Source organism: Eretmochelys imbricata, chromosome 10, assembly GCF_965152235.1.
Source record: "Eretmochelys imbricata isolate rEreImb1 chromosome 10, rEreImb1.hap1, whole genome shotgun sequence".
Lineage (NCBI taxonomy): Eukaryota > Metazoa > Chordata > Testudines > Cheloniidae > Eretmochelys > Eretmochelys imbricata.
This window is the reverse complement of record NC_135581.1, coordinates 7,187,781-7,208,847: the sequence shown is the minus strand read 5'-3', so window position 1 is coordinate 7,208,847 and position 21,067 is coordinate 7,187,781. Positions and strand designations below refer to the sequence as shown.

The window sequence follows — 21,067 nt, the reverse complement described above, 5'->3', positions numbered from 1 at the left end:
TCTTCACCAGACGCACCGCAGTGGCATAGCTGGCTGCAGTGTCACTGTACGTATAGGCATGGCCTTAGTCCTAGAGACAGTTGCGAAGCACTGGGGAGAGCCTTCTGTGTGAGGTGCCTTGGAAATGCCAAGTATTAAATGCCCCTGCTTGGTGAGATGGGTCCTGCCCGTGAGCATTAGGGAAAGGGGTGCTGGAGGCAGAATGAGCTTCCTTCACTTGGGGTAGGAGGAAGTAACCGGTCTGTATGCTGCGCCTGTAATAGGGTCTCTTGCTGACATCGCTTCCTGGATAACTTGTCCGTTATGAACACTTTTGATGCAAAAACATCCTCTGTTTCTCTGAGTTGGCAGGTGACTGAAGTTCATCCAATAATCTAGATCCAGTTGCTAAGAGGAGTCCTCCCTTTAGCCAGCCCTTATGCTGGGCTGTCCCCTAGCTCTGGTTGCGGGTACCTAGTAGAAGGCCCATATCCCACTGCCCACCTCTGCTTGGCTGCAGGGGACTTCATTCTGTGGGTAAGGATTATATTCCCTGGGTGGTCGCGTTCAGAGCTGCACACAGATTGCCAAGCGGCTGTGAGGGGAAGCGGGGAGTGTTTGCTGAGTGAGATCTAAGATTCATTCTCTTCCTGTACTGTGCTCAGATTGACCCTGACACTTGAGAGATATAGCTGGAATTCGGATGCTTGCATGTTGGTCCTGAAAAAAACAAAAACCCAGTCCTTGGATGGAGCGCTGCTGGGACTGCTCAGGGGAGGTGGGAGGAAGCGGTTGCTCCAGGCGGCTCTTCCAGCCAAGCCTGATTAGTCTTTTCTCTTCTTCCTCCCTTCCACTTCTCCTAAAACCATGGCCTTCCAGGAGGCCGCTGGGGTGGGAGCGACGCGAAGGGAGGCTGCACCTGCACTGTGTGGGCTGCGTTGACTCCTATTAACCTTCCTGAAAGGAAGCTGTGGCCAGCAATAGAAGACTGCCAGCTGTCTAAGGAGTGGTGCTGTCTATCCAGTGCTGGGAATCCCCGCTGCAAAGATCAGGCTGGGGCCGGAGCCGCGGCGAATCCGGCGCTGCCTCCCGGTTACGGCGCATGCAGGCCGTTCAAAAGGCTTCGATGAAGTCAGTGGGACGCACAGTGATTAGCACCCCCCCCTCCCCACCAGGGACGTCCCGGGACTCGGTAGCTGCAAGGAGTCTTGAGCCGTGGCTCTTAAATTTGGCTGCAGGTTACAAGCTGTGGGGAGATTGGACCTACTGTCTCCCTGTCATGGTCCTGCCAGTCCGTGTCTGGGGCAAGGCCTGCTTCCCACGTTCTGGACCCTGTCAAGCCCAGTGGGCCCTGATCCTTGGCTGAGCCCTGTAGGGGTCGTCACAGCACAGGTCCCTCTCTGAGGAGTGGGGAAGGCGACATCTGGCCGTTTTCAGACAATGCCACGGCTCAGGCTTGGCCAAGGGCTCGGAATGTTAGGTGAGGCTGTAGCCCATGTGGCCCTTGCCCAGCCCACCGGGGCAATGGGGCAACAGAACTGCCTGGCGCCGCTGCCATACCCTAGTAAAAAGACTTTCAGGCAGGTGCTCAAGGGGGAGTCGGTCTCCGAGCAGCAAGTGAGCATGAGGCCCTCCCCCTTCTCCCCAGCATTGCAGGGAAGGGTGGCACGTAAATTGCGAGATCCTCGTGGGCCCCGTAAATAGGGATGCCACGGAATGTCTTTTGTGCGCGCGCTGTCCAAGCCCGTGGAGGCAGCTCCGGGCGAAGGCTTTGGGATGGGCCCTGAGCTGCCACCGTCTCCACGGGCTCATAGCGAGTCAGTCTCGCACCGCTGAACTCCGTGGCGTGTGACGCTGTCCCGTTTCTTCGTCTTCCTCCTAGACTGTGGAACATGGGTTCCCCAACCAGCCGAGCTCTCTGGCCTACGACCCCAAGCTGCGAATTATGGCCGTTGGCACCAAATCGGGAGCTGTGAAAATGTATCCTTTCTGGGCCTCTCTCTCGTGGGACTCTCTGGAGAAGGGCAGAAGGTAAGGTCGCCTCCTGCCAGCTGGGGGGCAAACTTGCTGTAGCTCGTGGGCCACCGTCCAGCTACACACGGGCCTGATATGGCTGCTGCACATGGCTCCGGGGTTGTGTTGGTCTCATTCAAACTCTTTGGCTAATTGTGGACGCTGGCTTGGTCTGCTCTGTTCCCCTTGGTAGGTGCTAACTAAGCATTTCATATGGTGTCTCAAAATACCTTGCCGGCCAAGCAGCTGGGACCTGGGGGGCGGTGATCCAGCCTTGGCGCAGATAGAAGCATTCCTTACGGGCTTGGGAAGGTGTTGGGACCATTCTACGCTTGGGCTGTATTTCAGCCCAGCCCACTGCGGTTCCAGGATCAGTATGGCAGCTGATCTCGACACAGTAGCTCATCTGCAGCTTTGAAAACTGGAATCTCTGGCTGAAAGCCTGTTGTGTTGGTTGGGACAGCGTGGTTTCTTGTCCCATGAAATAGCTTCGAGTAGCGTGAGCTTCCCAGCGGATGTCCTGGGGCTCGGCCCCTGGCTGACTGCATTGTCCAGAGGAGAGTGAAAAGTCAGGCTTATGGCACAGAACTTTCAGTTACTTTTCTTGTCTCTGCAAAATCTCGCAGCCATGATTGCAACCAAGCTTAAGGCCTGGATTAACTGCTTTCCTTCTGTGCCCGCCCAGGGCCGAAGGCTGCAGAGCATGTAGCTCTGAAGGACTCTGCATAGCCCTCCTGGAAGCATGGCTAGGCTGTGTCTTGAGCATTGTAACCCACTGCGAATGGGTGTGTTCTTGCTGTACATGTGAGTTTGCTACTACCTGGCTTCTTGTGGGTGTGGGTTGTTTATACATATCTAAAACTTGGAAAACATGTGTGCTGTTCTGTTCCCATCTTTTTTGGCAGGTGAGCGTGGAGGGGATGGGGATGGAGCAGAGTGGCTCGAGGTGGGTGGGAGGACAGCCAGTATCTGGGTAAGGCGTATGTGTGGAGAGGGTGTAGATCTTAACCTACTACCTCTCCAGCTGTCTACATTGGAGGTAGTGGTTGGAGCACAGAACTGGAGCCCGGGACCTCCTAACTCTGACAGATCCCTTCATTCATGGGTCCTCGCTTGTGCCTCTAGTTTCCCCATCTGTTAAACAGGGATGATGGTGTTTACCTCCTTCCCAGGGGTGTTGTTCCATAAGGGTTAGTCACCACACCTTGGGGATGGGAAGTGAAGTCATGGCTGCATGGGCCAAGTTTGAGGTTGGGGTGGGGAAGGCTGCTTGTGCTCCAGAGAGGGTGCGCGGGTGGGAGCGCCCGCCCTCTCCCTGCATGGGTGTTGCTGAAAATAGGTCTTGCCAAGATTCCAGCCTCTGCAATCAGCTGCCTGTGCGGAGCAGTGACTCAGAGTTGATCCTCCGGCTCTCAGCAGGAGCATAGCTTTTTCCTCATCTAGCAGGGCGGGTGATGTTTCCGACTCAGTGCATCGCAACCGGCCCTCTGATAAATAGCCCAGTGGCCGCATATGGGCCTTGGCTTGGCAAAGTGGTTCTAGAAACGAGTTTGTGGGTAGGGGCAGATGTGGAGGCAGTGACCAAAAGGCAGCCTCGCATCTGATACCAGTGAGCCTTGCCTCGCCTCGCCCGAGCTGTGCCATGCTGTCCACTCCTCCTGCTAGGCTAGCGCATCTGCCTACAAATGTGGTGGAAGTGGCTTTCCCACCATGCTGCTACTTTCTGCCTTTAATGGACGGGGTAAAACAGTGTCCCTGTGAGCCAAAGAGGCAGCTTCGCTAAAGCTCTTGGATCTCCTTCAAGCGTGGCAAACCAAACGCCTCTCTGCGGCCCCTCACTTCAAGCACAAGCCTGCTCCATTAGCATGACCTGGTTATAGCTTGTCCTGGGCATCAGGGATCTCTTCATGGAGAGCCAAATCCAGTGCCGAAATGGATCTCTGCAGCAGCTGGGCTGTCTGACTCTGTGTGAGTGTGTGTTGGACGGCCGAGTAGAGGATAAATCCAACTCCTCGTTCCCAAAGGGTGGGGAAGGAAACAGCTGAACTTGCTCAATCTTCAAAAAATACGGAATGTGAGTTATGAAGGGAGTCCTCCTCCGCTCCTAGTAGACATGGTGTCATAGCTCACCATGGAGCGGTGCCCCGGGGAAACTGACATTCCCGGATCCTGCTGGTGGCTTGCAATAGGGAGAGCGTTCATGCTTGTGCTCCTCCTCTGCTGGAGGCTTCCTCGCCGCTTGCCTCCAGCTCTCTTCGCGCTGCCGTGATACCATTCATTTCCTCTTGCCAATGGCAAGTCGGGATTGAGCAGTGATGCAGGCTGGGGAGAAGGAGCAGATGTGTGTGTTTCTTCCTCCTCCTCCTCCTCCTCCAACAAACCTTCAGCCTAGGGGTTTATTTAAGGAACACAAACTGCAGGTTGAGGATGGCAAATTGCAGAGGTGGCTGGGGAGAGCAGGGCTGGTGGACACACACTGGGCCGGCTGGTGGACACACACTGGGCCAGCTGCTGTCTGGGGTGCCAGGTGTTTGGTGTTTAAAGCTCCTTGACTGGTGTTTGCCTTTTTTGTTCTTCCACCTCTGCAAACAATCAGTGAGGAATGTAAGCCTTGAATGGGGACCCTAGCCCGCCAAGTGGGCCTACTAGAAGCTGTAGGGGTCCCTCCCCCCTGATCAAATAGGGCAGAGTTATTAGACAGCAAGATCTGGTGGATAAGGTACTGAACTGGAGCTCTGGGTTCTACATAGATTGGCAGGACTTTGGGGCAGGAACTGTGGGGGTTTTTTTGTTCTGTTTGTACAGGGCCTAGGACAGTGGGGTGCTGACCCATGGCGGTCTCATAAATGCTACACTGATACAAATAATAAATGTGTCCATGCATGGAACGTACGAGTATATGTCCAATTAGGAGCTGGATTTCTCTCTGAAAAAATACATGTACGTCCAGCTTAAACTGCAATCAGTTAAATGCTGAGGCCCGCTCGGGCTCGGACAACACTTCTTAGCAAATAAGCTGTTTTGGTTTGTTTTTTTTCTCCAGTGCAGAGAAAAGACTCCTCTCTAGAGGCAAGACATGGGCCCAAACCCCAGGCTTAGAAATGGGGTGTCTGCATGCGGTCTACCAGCGCATCTCGGCGAGATGCCGCTCTGCGTTTGTTTTTATTACTGTTGTCTGGGAGCCCCAGTAATGGACCAGTATGCCCTGGACAGCAGCCTAGTGACTTGGGCTGGCGTTTTCAGGGAATCAGGACGCAGCCTTATAGGGAACCCTTTGGGAAAGGAGCCTCGGAGCTGGGAAAGGCCAACTGGCTGCCCCTGAATCGAGCGTCTGTCTTGTGCCGTGGTGGGCGGGAGGAGCTGCCCCATTGTATCCAGGGCATCCTTAACCAATCTGCTCCACGTAGCCAAAGGCACTCGGAGGAGAGGGGAGCTGGCAAGTTCTGCGAGGCCTGGCAGAGAGCGTCCTTTGTTGCTAGCTGTGTGGGGAGACTTCAGAGGGCTCGCTGGCTGCAGGCCAGGAATCAATTTGTCCCAGGGGTTTTGAGGCCCTGTTCTCCGGGCTCCGCTCCGCAGGAATGCGAGGGGGCGTTTGTCGGAAATCGGTCGGACGTGCCGGACAGGGCGAGGTGCAGAGCTGGCCCTGTCCTGGCTGTAGAATCTCCTCCCGGCGTCGCTGCTGGTGGCTGTGTCCATGTGGCCGCTCTGCACCGGGTGGGGGGGAGGAAATCGAAGAGCCAGGTGCTGTGTGCGCACCCGGGAGGGGCTCCCTTTATTCAGCGTCCTAGCACAAAGCTGGCATTTTTTTCCATTGTTCACCAGGTCTGAATGCCGGCCCAGCTGCGATGTCACTGGCCACGCAGCCCAGAAGATGGCTCTGTTTGTCCCCGCAGCGGAGAGCTTAGTTGACAGGCACAACAGACTCTGTGTGTGTGTGTGTGTGTGTGTTGGCACCAATCTGCTGCCCTGGCATCTCCCTCCCCCATCCCATGCCCCAGTTGTACAAAACTGACCTAGGAGCACAGATGCTTGTACAGGTAGAGTTTAGCTCTGTAGAAACTCCTCTGGCCTGGCCTGAGTTGTTCCTTACTTGATGGGGGAATAAAACGTTCCCTTCCTCAGGAGTTGTACTTGGGCTGGTCCACGTTAACCATACGTGTACTGGTGGCAGTTGCCCGACTGGCATGCAAATAGCCATCGGGATGGTAGGCGCCTTGGGGCAGGGACCGTCTCTGTTCTGTGCCGTGCACCCCTGTGGGGTGATGCACAGTAACCGTGCCTTTTCCTCTCGCTCCATCCTGGTTATGATAGCAGCGTAGAAGTGCCTCTCTTCACTGCCTGAGGAAAGCCAGCGTTGCCAGGTCATGTAGCCTGTATCTGAAGCTATTGCTTCTGACGGGGCTGGCTAGAGCCGCTTTAGCATCGGCTGGGTGGATTGTACCCAGCAAGGAATAGCCTCAGTTGGGTAAGACTGAACCAGTGGCAGTGGATAACTTAGACAAAGTGAGTGGCTTCCCGTTCCCCTTTCTCCCGATCTCCAAGCCCACTTCTCCACGGGAGCAAGAGCTCGGTCCGGGAGGGTCAGCACCTGCTAGCTCAGAGCCACTGGCGGAAGCAGGATCCTAACTAACAGGCTGCACTGTCTGTTTCCTTCCCTTTTGTTTTAAACCTGCTGCTTATCAATTGAATCGGGACCCTTGCTTCCCGTGTTATGTGAAGGGGAAGATAATGCTTCCCTGTTTGCTTTCTCCACCCCAGTCATGATTTTATAGACCTCTATCTCAGCCCCTTCCCCGCTCCTCCCCACAGTTGTGTCTGTTCCAAGCTGAATGGTCCCAGGCTCTTCAGTCTCTCCTCCTATGGAAGCTGTTCCATCCCCCTGATCGTTTTTGTTGCCCTTCTCTGTACCTTTTCCAGTTGTGAGGGGGCGACCAGGCCTGCCTGCAGTATTCAAAGCATCAGTGTCCCGTGGATTTATACAGTGGCATTTTATGTACTAGTTTGTCTGTCCCTTTCTTAATGGTTCCGAACATCCCGTTCCCTTTTTTGACTGCCGCTGCATACTGAGCAGACGTTTTCAGAGAACTCTCCACCATGACTCAAAGATCTTTCTTGTGTGGTAACAGCTGACTTGGACCCCATCATTTTGTATGTATAGTTTTGGAAAAAAATAATCCCATGTGTATTACTTTGCAATTAGCAACAGTCAATTTCGTCTGCCATTTTGTTGCCCAGTTTTGAGAGAGCCCTTTCGTAACTCCTAGCAGTCAGCTTTGGACTTACAAAATTACTCAAGATAGTTATCATCTGCAAATGTTACCACCTCACTGTCTACGCCTCTTTCCAGATCATTTATGAATTTGTTGACCACCACTGGTCCCAGTTCAGTTCCTTGGGGGATGCAGCTATTTACCTCTCTCCACTGTGAAAACTGACCATTTATTCCAACCCTTTTTTCCTATCTTTTAACCAGTTACTGATCCATAAGGGGGCCTTCACTCATATCCCATGACTGCTTACTTTTTGTTTAAGAGCCTTTGGTGGAGGACCTTGTCAAAGGCTTTCTGAAAGTCCAAGTACATCATATCCACTGGATCACCCTTGTCCACATGTTTGACCCCATCAAAGAATTCTAATAGATTGGTGAGGCATGATTTCCCTTTACAAAAACTCTTGACTCTTGTCCAACAAATTGTGGTTATCTTACGTCTGATAATTCTGTCCTTTATTATAGTTTCAGTCAATTTCTTAGTACCAATAGGTTTACTGGCTTGTAATTGCCTTTTTTTTTTCTTTTCTTAAATCTGCATTACGTTTGCTGTCCTGCAGTTATCTGGTACAGAGGCCGATTTAAGCAATAGGTTACATACCACAGTTCTTCAATTTCATATTTGAGTGCCTTCAGAACTGTCGGGTGAATCCCATCTGGTCCTGGTGACTTGTTGCTGTTTAATTGGCCGATTTGGTTCCAAAACCATCTGTTCCTCCTGGGTCTGCGAAAGCAACGAGCTGCGTATGCTGAAATGCAGGGGCCTGGTTTTCACTTGGACTGGCTCCCTAGGAGACCTGGGTTCCGGATTCCCCTCCTCCCACAGCAACTCCGCTGTAGAAAGCGGCAGCCGCCCCGCCACAGACTCCTCCAAGGGCTTGTTCTACATCAGGGGTTGGCAACCTTCGGCCCGCCAGGGTAATCCGCTGGCGGGCCACAGGACATTTTGTTTACGTTGGACAGTCCGCAGGCGCAGCTCCCAGTGGCCGGGAATGGCGAACTGCGGCCACTGGGAGCTTCGGGGGGCTGTGCCTGCCGACGGTCCAACGTAAACAAAATGTCTCGCGGCCCGCCAGCGGATTACCCTGACGGGCCACGTGCCGAAGGTTGCCAGCCCCTGTTCTACATCTTCCAGCAGGGTTCCAGTGAAGGGTTGGAACTGGGCAAGCTAATTGCATCCCAGTGCTTGTTGGAGAGGCCATAGATTGTCTAGCTCCTTAATTTGCCTGCTGAATAAACTCTGGTGGCTGTTGCATGTGAAAGGAGCAAACTGTAGTTGGGGTGTGCTGCCTCGGCCATGTGACTTTAATTCTCTAGCACACTGACTTTCAGCCTGTGGTCTGTGGATCCCTGGGAGGTCTGCAGACTGCCTAAGGTTTCCAAAGGGGTCCATGCCTCCATTTGAAAATTTTTAGGGGTTCACAAATGAAAAGATTGAAAACCACTGATTTAGCAAAATCTTGTGCAGCTGAAGCCCTGCACGCTGCTGTGAAAATTTACACCTTCGTGGCCAGACAACTTTGCCTCAAAATAGGCTGTGATCTGTAGGATTCTCTGTAGACAAGTTCAGATCAACAGTGTGGGGATATCTACTGACAACAGACAATGGTACAGTATGGCTTCTGTCAGTTACTAAACACACAGTCCTTTCCCTGGATGACTGTTAAGCTCTTTCTGCAGAGAGGGGCAACGAAGTCTCCCTCGGTCGCGGTTGGGGAATGGGTGTCTGGATCAACGCTTCATCGCTGGCATCCAAGGATTGAAGGCACTAGGGCTAAGTGTTCTGCCCAAGGCTGTGCAGCAGTGACTTCAGCACTCGGAGAGAAAGCCCTCTATGGGGGTCCTATGGATGACTCTCCAACCGTACGTGGAGACAGAGATAGGTTAAATCAGCCTCTTCCTATTGGGGCCTGGGCAAGGCTGGTTTCTACCCCCAGTGGCTTGAGGTGTTGTCAGGAGGCTGCTAAATTCCAGTGAATCTGGATATCCATCTGAACCTTGTATAGAGCTGCCGTGGGCAATTAAGGAAGCCTGTCGTTCCAGTGCACAAGGGCATTTCCCTTCTCCAGGGGCGGTTTACAGAGGACGGCTCTCCTTCTGGGACTGCAGTGGTGTAGATAGAGGTTCTGGAGGACTTCTTAGCCTTGTGAAGCCAAGTGAACAATGCAGCTGTGTCCATCGGCACAGGGAGGTTAGACTTCAGTTGCCTCAGTCAGCGGTACCTGTTAGTGACCTGTCCAAGCCTGCTTGTGAGGACAGAAGCAGACCTTTGATGGATGCCCTCATGTCTGGCTGCCTCCTGATCTGTTGACACACCACGGCTGTCCTGTAGCTGAGGGCTAAACCTACGTCAGGTGCTCCAAATGGCTCACTAGCAGTAACTAGTGGAATGGCAAACACTGGCCCTTGTCACAGGTCTGGTGTTAACCCCTCATAACCCTGACTGGTGGGGGAGGGAGGAGGAATGACATCTTTTTTCCCAGCTCTTCTGGGTATCGTATGCCTATTGTACCCTGTTACTGGAGATCACACCTGGGCTTGTCTGGGAAGCTCAGCTCACTGGCTGGCATCTTACTGCTAATTCAGCTTCAGTGGATAAATATTATTGTTGAAAGCAGGTGTCGCTGGCTTGGTCCAGCAAGAATACTTGGCACTTGCTGAATAGTCCTGATCTGAGGTGGTCCCTAGGCATCCTGGTTATCTGTCAGAACCCCCTATATTTGAGTGCAGGTTTTCTCTACGGTAGCATGTAACTTAACTTCTCCGCTGTCCGTGCCAGTGTAGAAAGGGCGCTGGTGGTCGTACCCACTATGGCTCAACTTACCCAGGGTATAGGGAGGCTCGCTCTTGAGCTGCTGCCACTGAAGCTGCCCGAGGAAAAATGAAATGGTGGGTGAATGCAGGGGGGGGGAAGCTAGTGCAAACCCTCGCAGTAAAAAAAAGGGCCGCTCTGGGGGTGTGGTTTCAGCACTTCACACAGCTCTGGAGAATTAGCAGCAGCGTGGCAGGCGGCTCTCACACTGTTTTGAGCTTGTCTTTAAACTCCTACAACTGGCTCCAGGGTTGCTGTGAAATGTAGAACAGTAGCTGCGCAAACCACAGCGTGATGCAAATGAGCACTGCTGTGGGTAATGTTGACCCTGGGGGGAAGGGAGGAGAGCTAATAGCTCACCTCTTCGTGTACACGGATCTGTGGGGCACTTGTGCATGGTGAATTCAAAGGATCTACCCCAGGAATGTTAAAAGCTTTAAATTCCCTGTATTACTGCTTAGCTATAGTACTGAGTGGGTCTTTTTTTAGGCATTGCTGTTGTTAACTCTTCACTCTCCCCCCAGACATTACAGTACTGGCAGGATGCGTGTGTGCCTGCCCTTGACAAAAGAGAATACTGAACACGGAAACTTTCCCCAGACACAATTACCATGAAAAGTGTTTTGTGTTTCTGTATGCCCTGGCCCTGGGCTTTCAGATGAGCCGCTGGAACTGCATATAGCAGTAAAAGTGAAACCGACCCGTCTGTTTTACCTACTTAAGCTGGGTGACGTGCAAAAGTAAATGAGACTCTCAATGTGTTTTGGTTTTAAGGTGTGAAAAGCGTGGTGTGTGTGTGTGTTGTTGTGCGGCAGTAGCCTATGGAAAGCTTTCGTTATGCAACGGTCTTCTCTCTGATGTGCTCGGCCTGGCTTTGGAGGGAGTCCGCAACCCTCCTGCTCCAGCACAATTGTTGCCAGCGTCCATGGTCCGGTGGAATAGAGCTGTGCAGATGGTCAAGTGACAGCTGACTGTTGGCTCACTGCTCTCTAGATGTGTGCAGAAAGAAACTGCAGTCTCCTGTGGAGAAGCTATTATATACCAGATTTGCTCTTAACTGGCCTCGAATAGCTCTTGCTCATTGTAGTCCCCACTCCATTCTCCTGTGTATCTGAGGGACCTTGATTTTGACCAAACTTTACAAAAGAAACCTAAGACTTAAAACGCTGGAACGACGGAGCCAAAGTTCTAAACAAAGCAGGGGATGCGCACGAGAATCTGGAAGCAACATTCAACCAAACTGGGGGAAGTGCAACTAGTAGCCAGCATGGCGGCTGAAAAGCAAAGCAATCCACCTCGTTTATAATGAGAGCATAAGGCAATCTCCCTGATTGTGTCACTTTTAACGAGCGCTTCGCTTGCGCCCCGGCACAAGTATGTATCTCTTGCCATTGGGGTTCCTGGTGTGGTGTTATGCCAGTACGCTCCTGTGGGAAGCCTGCACTGATTCTGTACCAGCTCTGTGGATGGAGGGCACTGCTCGAGGGCACTGCTGAGCGAAATCCTTGTGGCCCTAGTTACTGTCCCTGGCTGCATTGGAAAGTAGGTGCCAAAGGTTCTCTAACGTTCATCCTAGTGGCTGGACAGAATGCTGTCGAGTTCAGACCGCAAATGCTCCTTTAGGTGCTGCTATGGGATTGCTGCCTTTTGAGGATCAAATTACTTCAGGATTTTTATTCCTGTCACATGGCTTCAATTCTGGTCCTGGAACCCTAGCAGCCTTTTCCCTGTAATGTCACCTTCCCAACTAGGGCATTAGTAGTTTCCTGTCTGTGCAGGGAGCTCACCAGTTCCTGCTACAGAAGGCTCTTCGGTGATCCTGAGTGCAGATAGGCTAACTGCCAGCGTGGGACTCATTAAACTCCTCCCATCGGCAACCTCTAATAGCTGTTGTGGCGTCTATAGGACTTCCAGCTGTGGTAGTCTGGAAGCATCCACTCCAAGCATCCCCTTACTGTAAGGCCGCCTTTGTGGAGCGAGCAGTCTCCCTTGAAGAGATCATGTCTCCTGCTAACGTGCAGGGTCTTTATTGGGGGGGAATTTTTTGTAAGCTTCCAACTGAAACGTAGCTTTTGGTTAACGCTGGTGCACTGCTCGCAGCTCCAGCCAAGATTCATGTAGGAGTCAGCAGGATCTTAACGAGCGCATAGGCAGATTTTTATAATGAGGCTTACGATAACGAGTTTGAGCAGAGGGGCAGTCACCTTGCATCTGGTGCTGTCCTGTTAGAGAGACTGAAAGTGAGATGGTGTATATCGAATTAGCACATAACACAAGTACATTGCCTAAGCCTTTATAAATTACTAGCTTTACAGGCTTCTCTCTGTAAAAGATACAGATGATGTCAAATGCATAATACTTAAGCGTTTGACACACTTGCAGTATAGCAAATTCTCCATTCACTGACTCCCTGAGTTTATCACAGCAGAGGATTTCTTGATAAGTGATAAAATGCCAGATAGTAGATTATGCAAACTGTTGGGCATAAAAAAAAAAAAAAAATCCACTGCTTGCATTAGCTTCTCTGTAAATTGTTTTCTGCCAATTGTATTTTCCTGTGTGGTTAGGCATTTGGATGCTGTGAATTGAGCCCCGGAAATGAGGTCAGATAAACAAGTGAGGAAATGCCTTTAGAGAAGGAACACTATCAAACTGCTCAAATAAATTGGTTAGTCTCTAAGGTGCCACAAGTACTCCTGTTCTTTTTGTGAATACAGACTAACATGGCTGCTACTCTGAAACCTGTCAAACTGAGCTAGTCTTTCCTATGCTGCCTTATCTGTTACTAAAGCACCTTTTAAAACGGCACTGAAAGAGATTGACTTAAGCAGAATGTCTTTTGACATCTTGTTTGGCTGGTATACTGACAATAGACTGGTGGGTTTCACTTTCGAGTTTTCTTGCACTCGCTTCGTGCAGTAGTAGGGTGGATGGAGGGGGGAATACTTGTGTCCAGAACTCTCATTGGAATTTAAATAGAAACGGTCCAGGACTTTATTTATTTTGCAGCTCCCTCTGACAAGCCTACACTTGAGCTGCAAAATCCCTAATGAAGCCTGCGTGTTTTGGCTTTTATCTTCGGATTTCTGCACCAGTTGGTTAAAACCTCTCCATACTCCCCATCCTGGAGAGCATGTGCCCGTGTGGCAAATCCAGTTGCCAGGTAGCCTTGCATTTAAAATGTTCCTCCAAGAACAAGACTTTTAAAGCCATGGCAGGTCTGTTGTGAATTTGCCTTGCTCAGACACTGTAAAATGAACAACATAAGCCTTTTCCTAACAGCTTCTTCCCCTAGCTGAGCAACTCCTCAAACACCCTTCTGCTTGGGGCCTCTGGCAACTGCATCCCGTCCAGAAACCCATCCAGCGGGGCTAAGTCTGGCCCTGTGTTGTGGCACCAGTGGGTGACTGCTGGTGATTTATGTAGATGGCATTGCAGGGGTTGCACTAATTTATTGCTGCCTTCCTGATGGAGGGGAGAGACTGAGAGGAGGAAAGAGAAGTTTAATTATGGTGCCTGCTGTTCTTGGAGCCCACAGCCTGGCTTTTCATGGGGCCTGGTCTCTTCCGCGTTGCAGAGATGCTTGCAAAATGCTGCAGAGAGCTGCATCTATTCAGGCTAGTGGCTGGCTGGTTCCCTTTGAGAAGGGCTGTTTCTGTTTAAAACTTTGCAGCCTGCTTTTCAGGTCTGGCTTTTCCACACCTTCCTGACCATAAAGCTTAGTGTGAAGGTGTGGGTTACTTAATATTTCCAAATATTAGAGATGACAATTTCCTAAATTACAATATTGCATCCAACATAGGGAAGTTGTATATTAAACCCTGTCTTGATAGATAAGAGGAACTGATCACGGATCATAGAAGAAAGGGGAAGCTGATAGTAACAAATAGAAATCAGAAGCTAGAAATTGCTTTCCTTATGAATTTTCTACAAAGCGACACGAGAAGAAATCTATGGCCAGCAGAGATAAGGATGGTAAAGAGGAGTTGTTAAAGTATGCTAGCAACAAAAAGAATCCTAACAAAGGTATTGGTCAATTACTAGATGGAAATGGTAGAATCAGCAATAGTGCAGAAAAGGCAGAAGTGTTCAATAAATATTTCTGTTCTGTACTAGGGCGGGGTTGGGGGACAAATGTGGTTGTACCATATAACACTTTCCTTTTGGTGCTGTTAGTACCTCTGGAGGATGTTAAACAGCAGCTACTAAAGTTAGACATATTTAAATCACCAGGTCCAGATACCTTTCATCCAAGAGTTTTAAAAGAACTGGCTGAGGAGCTCATTGGACTGTTAATTTTGGGTTTTGTTTTTAATAAGTTTTTGGAAAACGGGAAGTTCCAGGAGAATGGAAGAAAGATAATTTTGTGCCAATATTTAAAAAGGGTAAACAGGATGATCTGGATAATTCTAGGCTTGGCAGTTTGACATGGATCCTGGGCAAGATAAAGGAGTGGTTGATATGGGTCTCTGATTGGAATTAGTTACCCGCCTTTTATTAATAATGTGGATTGATAGGAAATGGCTCCTGTCAACCAAACTTGTAAAAAAGGAATCACGTTTGGTTGATAAAGGCAATAATGTTGCTGTAATATACTTAGAGTTCTGTAAGGCATTTGACTTGGTATCACATGACATTTTGATTAAAGAATGATATAAAATTAACATGGCACATGTTAAGTGGATTTAAAAACTAGATAACTGGTAGGTGTCAATGTAACTGTAAATGGGGAGTGATCAAGTGGTTGTGTTTCTAGTCGGGTCCTGCAGGCATTGGGGCTTGCTTGGTCCTACTGTGTTTAACACCTTTATCAATGACCTGGAAGAAAACAACATAAAATCATCACTCAAGTTCCCAAATCACCCAAAAATTGGGGGAGTGGTAAACGAAGAGGACAAGAAACTGAAACAGAGCAATCTGGATCGTTTGGTAAGCTGAGTGCAAGCAAATAATATGCATTTTAATATGGCCAAAGTTATACATCAAAGAATGCAGGCCATGCTTACAGGATGGTGGGGGAATCTCTCCTGGGAAGCAGGTTTCAGAGTGGTAGCCGTGTTAATTTGTATCAGCAAAAACAACGAGGAGTCCTTGTGGCACCATAGAGACTAACAAATTTATTTGGGCATAAGCTTTCATGGGCTAGAACCCGCTTCATCAGATGCATGGAGTGAAAAATTCCATGCATCTGATTAAGTGGGTTCTAGCCCATGAAAGCTTCTGCCCAAATAAATTTGTTAGTCTCTAAGGTGTTACAAGGACTCCTCATTGTTTTTTCTGGGAAGCAGTGACTCTGCAAAAGACTTGGGGGTCTTGGTGGATAATCAAATGAACACAGACTCTATGTGACACTGGTGAAAAGGGCTAATGCAATCCTTGGATCCATAAACTGAGGAATTGCGAGTAGGGTAGAACGGTTATTTTATCTCTATTTGGCACGGGTGCGACCACTGTTGGAATACCGTGTCCAGATCTGGTGTCAACAATTAATGAAGGATGTTGATAAATTGGAGAGGGTTCAGAAAAGAGCCATGAAAAATGATGCAAGGACTAGAAAAGCATGCCTTATAGTGACAGACTCAAGGAGCTCAATCTATTTAGTTTAACAAAGAGAAGGTTTAAAGGGTGATTTGATTTGTCTATAAGTATCTACATGGGGAACAAATATTTAATAATGGGCTCTTCCATCTAGCAGAGAAAAGTCTAACCTGCTCCAATAGCTGGAAGTTGAAGCTAGACACGTTCAAACTAGAAAGAAGATGTAAAATTTTAACAGTGAGTAATTCATTCTTCGGAGCAACTCAGCAAGGGTCGTGGTGGATTCTCCATCACTGACCATTTTTAGAATCAAGATAGGATGTCTTTTCTCAGATCTGCTCTAGGAATTATTTTGGGGAAGTTCTGTGGCTTGCGTTATACCGGAGGTGAGCCGAGATGACCATGCTGGTCCTTTCTGGCATTACAATCTGTGAATCTGACGCTACGTGCAACCTCCTGAATTGTACCAAGCTGCTGACCGAGCTCGCAGCTGTTCTAGGAACCTGCCTGTGTTTCCCAGTCTGCCATGTGGGGCACCCACTCATGCATGACTGACTCCTGGGAGTGATGGCTGGTGCGGGTTAGAGCCTGGCTGTCAGGTAGGCATTATACGCTTTGCTTAACTCTGGCTCTTCCAGTGCAAGGTGACCCTGGCCTCCCCCGTGGGCAGAAGGTGTGACTGAGGCAGTGCTGAGATGTTGCTGCATCCCTGCTCCTGACCAGCGTTATGCCCTCTCGGGACCAGCAGCCTGCCAGTCTGACGCGTCTCTGTCAGCGGAGTGGACTCGTTCCAATTCCTGTGCAATGCTGTGGTCCCCCAGCCTGGCTGGAACGAGCGTGGGATCTTGCTACGCCGTTCTGGGTATTTACGGTAACGAAATGGCTGTACCAGTCACTGTTCCCAAAACACACATGCCTACAGCTGTGCTACACGTGCTTCTATTGCGTCACCAGCCAACGCACCTTGTATCAAACTCCCAGGGAGGCAGGAGGTGAAACCTACCAGACTTGCTTGATCTTGCTTGAGAGCAGGACGCTGCGACAAAGGGCCAGGGCGGTGACCCACCCCCCCCAAGAATGGAATGCTTTACCATACTTCGGCTGTACTAGCTTGGCTGTGCACTTTGGGGTTCCCGTCTGGCTCTGGCCGCTTGCCGCTAGAAGCTGGGAGCTTTGCAGAGGTGATCCCAGATGGAGCATATTTATCCCATTGCAAGTCAGCCCAAGCCTGCAGCGCTTGGACTAGCTCCTTGTGCAGGACTCTCCTGTGGGTAGGAGGCAGAGATCCTTGTTGGGGGACCAGGCACTTGCTTAGCGTTCTGGGGTCCCTTGCAGCGCGTACCCAGGGGTGACTGGCTCTCCAGCAGTTCATGAGCGAGAAGAGGGTGGCAGGGAGGAGGAATCTGGGCTCAGCCCACTAATTTACCTGGAGCACTTTGCCTTGCAGCAGGCTTAAGCATCCAGCCAGGGAACTTCCTGACTCCAGGCGTCTGTATTCCATCCACGACAGCTGCTTGGATGAGTCGGAAGGGCTTGGTGTGACAGGTTAAGGGAATTGGGAAGTGCTTGAGCTCTGGGCCACTAAACATTTACTGGCCCAACCCTCTTTCAAAAATCAAAGCTGCTCCTCCTTGCTCTCTGGCTGCTAATCAGCTTTGAAACCCATGCACAAAACTGCATTGAGTGGGGGAATCTGAATGCCCCCCTTTTCCTCTATTCCAGGTCTTGGGACTACTTTCCTTCCCCTCACCCTTCAGTGAAGCAGTGGGAGTTGCAGGGCTGTTTCCTCTCACTGAGTGGTTAATTACTAGGTATAGGCAGCTTATTGAAAACCAGTCACCCTGGCTTTCCAGCTGCGGCCAGGCTCATTAAAGCCGCTGTCGTCTTCGGCATGGGGAGGTGGGGTTACTACAGCAAAGGGGCCAGCCCCTGCCCTCGCCCTTGTGTGTGTCTGCACTACGGCATTGCAGCCACCTAGCTAGTGCACAGTAGCCATGCTGCTGTTGCAGTTGTAGTGTAGACGTGGCTGGAGTCTCTTGATCCTCGGGACTCGACAGGTTGCTATCACAGTGACCCGGGGTTCTGCCTACAAGAACCTAACCAGTGCATACTGCTCAGCCAAGGGCATGCGTTCCTGCCATTCTGTAGTGTCTGTTTTTGAGCCTTGTGGGGATCCCGCCTCTCTCCGCAGGAAGCACTTCGGAGGTGCTAAAACCTGAGCTCAGCAGTCTCCAGCCTGCCACGGGAGGGGTGGGGTGGGAATAGGCAGCTGAATTAACACTAAATAGTAGGTGAATCCAGTCTCTTCTCTCCTCTGTCCCGCCCCGTCGATTAAACCTTCAAGTCACGGGCAGCGTATCGAAATCCCGAGGCTTAGGGAGAAGGTCTCTAGGAACACTCCTGACAGCAGCTGATTCCACAGGGTCCACCTGCGATGGTGAAAGAAGCCCTTGCTGAGAGCTTCATGCATGGGAAGGCTATCCTGTGCAATCACGGAGAAGGGAAAGGAGTCACTAACCTTCCTCTGATTGACCCTAGGCTGTGATGACGCTTCCAGGCCTCTGGGAACTCCCCAGGCCAGCTGAAAAGGTGCCCCGATGCGCTGTTGGACGTCTCTCTTGCCCCACCGCCTTAGAGTCTTGCTAGCCTCTAAGCTCGGTGATTGGATGCAGGAAACCAAATTCCGAGGGTCAAGCACTCCGTAACTCTGACAGGTTTGTCAGTATTTTCTTTGCAGAACCAGTTGGCCTTGGGCACGGGAGGAGTGGAGGATGCACTTACAGTGAGAGGCTGGGGCTGCTTTGCTTGCAAAGTAAAACAAGGCTGATCAAAACTGAGCTAAAAGAGGGGGCGAGTTGGGGCGGTGGGGGAGGCGGCTGCTTTCGGGACCCATTAGTGATTGTACCTCTGTTAGGCCAGTTGTTAGCCATGTGGGACACTGAGATGTGGCCCCTTTCCCCCCTCTAACTTGAAATAATTCACCTCCTGCAGCAGCATCTAAGGTAGTGGCATACTCTTCGGCATCTTGATTCCAGCTCCCACTGTCCTCTCTCCAAAGTCGCTGCGTTGAGCATAGGACCCTCGTGCACCCATCTCGGGGCACCGCTGATAACTGCCCCATCCATGCAAGCCGGGTCTCCATGCAGCGTTGTAGACCATTAGGGGCATATGAAGCAGCCTGTACCTCACTGCAGCCACCTCAGCCCTGGGCAGCAGAGATGGTCTGAACTCCTGGGGTTGCACGGCAGGGCATTCTCAGATGAGGGACCGCTCCCATCAGAGCCAGAGCCCGAATTCAACTGTCCTTGAGATGCACCGCTGAAGCCTCAGTGACCTCATTGGGTGGGGTACGGTGCTGAGCTGTCCAGTGCTCCTGGCTATAGCCATAGTGCTGAGCCTGGCTCTGTGCGGCCCCTGTCTGGGATAGCCATCTTTAGAGTTGCTCTGAAAGGAAGAGCTAGAGGGAATTGCTTAAGGCAATGAGATTTCCCTCCTCCCATCTGCTCCTCACTGTCTGAGCAGTGTCTGACACTTGTTGGCAAAAGCAGCTTCCTTCCCTTGCGTGGGAGCTAGGAGCCCAGGGCTGCTGGAGATGGACTAGTGTAGAACTGGCCAGAAGCAGCCGCTTGTCATTGGAAATGGTCAGTAGAGAGACCTAGTGAATTTGTCCTGGGGATCTGTCCCAGGTCAGTGACAGCCTCCTCTCTAGTGCACTGAATCAAGTCTTCATTCCTCTTGTTTACAAAGGGGCATCTGATTCCAAGCAGAACTGATCAGCTGGGCCCCTGTTGCTGTCAGAAGAGCTGATGGCTTTGTGTGACGTGTGGAACACAAGGCGCTGTGTGGGGCTGGTGGCTGTGGGGGAAGGGGATGCGTTGTGGGCCTGCTGCATGCTGACCGTCAACGAGCACATCTTCCCCATGATGGGTGCCAGGCTGCCCATGCCTTGCAGCAGTGCCAGTGGGCGGAGTGTCTGTGTCCCCAGGGTGACAAGATGCTTCTCTGCCAGAGGCAGCATGTCGGCCCCAGTTTAGAACGAAGGAGGAGCTTAGAACGAAGCTCCTCGCCCCCCTGGGAGCTTGCTAGGCGAAGCCGGTTCTCTGCTGAAGGCAAAGTGCAGCTTCCCTAAAGCAGGACAAACTCTGCAGCATTGACCTTGACTTTGGCCCCTGCTTTCAAGTCCCATCCGCAGGGCCCCGGCCCTGCCCCTGGCCGGGAATGACCCCTGTTCAGTGATACACGGGAGTTTCTCTAACTCTGCACGGGCCAGTCTCTTAATTTCCACTGACTCTCCCAGCCATCTGAGCCTTCAGCCTCGAGTCCCTTTTGCCAGCCCACGGTTGTGCTGCTGGTTTGCGCCATCCTCCATTCTGCCCACTGGCAGATGGAGTGCCCGGCGGGTGGGGTGTGTTCCTGGAAATAGTCCAGTGTCAGGGAATGGGAATCCAGTGCTGATTAGAGGTGCAGAACTGGGAGGGCTGGAGATGGCATGTGCCAGGGAGGCAGCCAAGCTCTTGTCTTCCTGGGAGCTGGGGGAGTCGCGTTGGCAAGTTTGGTGGGAATCTCTCACTTTCCCTCTGCTTCCATGCCCAGTCTGTGCCATGGGGGGTCCGTGACTCAGTCAGGCTAAGTGTACAGTGGCTCATTGGCTGTCCCAGTGCAGGACAGGCTTCCCCTTCCTCACACGTAGCTTCAACATGTCCCAGCTCTGACCTGAAGGACCTGCCTGTAGGGTGAAGGATGGTGTTCTTGTCAATGTTGACCTTCACCCTCTCCAGGTTTGTGAAGGTACCAGCACTTGGTCACTGAGAAATGGAGTGATGCATGCTCGCTCTCATCCTTCCTATCGGGCTGATGTCGGGAGGGGCCGGTGGGTTTCCTGTTCAGTCTTGTAGCAGTCTTGAACGCTTGCAGCAGTCCTGGCGGCTCTGAGAAGCAATCTCCGTTACTAGGCCTGCATGAGCTGGCAGGCTTGGCCTCTAGGCTGCCCCAGCAATCTGCCTGGAGCCGTCTAGGGCTTCATAACCAACACAAACCCGAGTTCAGTCAATTTAGGGAGTCCCTTGTCCCCAAACATTCTGGCTGGCAGGGTAGAGCCCAGACTTCAAGGCTAATAAGCCTAGCAGCACCACAAGCTCGGAGCGTGGTACAATGGGCTTTTCAGCTGAGCTCGGCCCTGAGTGGCCGTGATCAGGAACGGAGCAAAACCTAAACTGTTTGTCAGATTCCTGAGCAGGGCGCTGGCGTCTCTGGTTGGCTAAACTCGTGTGTGGAACTGGCTGGGACCATAGTGTGTGGCTGTGACCTGGGAAGTAATCTGTTCTGCACTGGGGCTCGGAGCCTCTGCTGGCGGTGACTGGTCCAGGGTTAGTGCTGTGTTGCTCCCATCTACCCAAGGAGGGATGTGAATTCAGTGCACATGAGAATAAGGATCTAAGGCAGGGCTGGGCAAACTT

General features: G+C 51.3%; 1 protein-coding gene across 1 annotated transcript in view; it reads left to right on the top strand.

Annotated features, from left to right (window-relative positions):
* LLGL1 (LLGL scribble cell polarity complex component 1) overlaps positions 1-21,067 on the top strand; it is a 72,987-nt gene that overhangs the window by 13,313 nt on the left and 38,607 nt on the right. Inside the window, exon 2 of the mRNA XM_077827687.1 lies at positions 1,862-1,959. Coding sequence (XP_077683813.1) covers positions 1,862-1,959 — 98 coding nt within the window. The remainder of the gene's footprint in view (positions 1-1,861; positions 1,960-21,067) is intronic.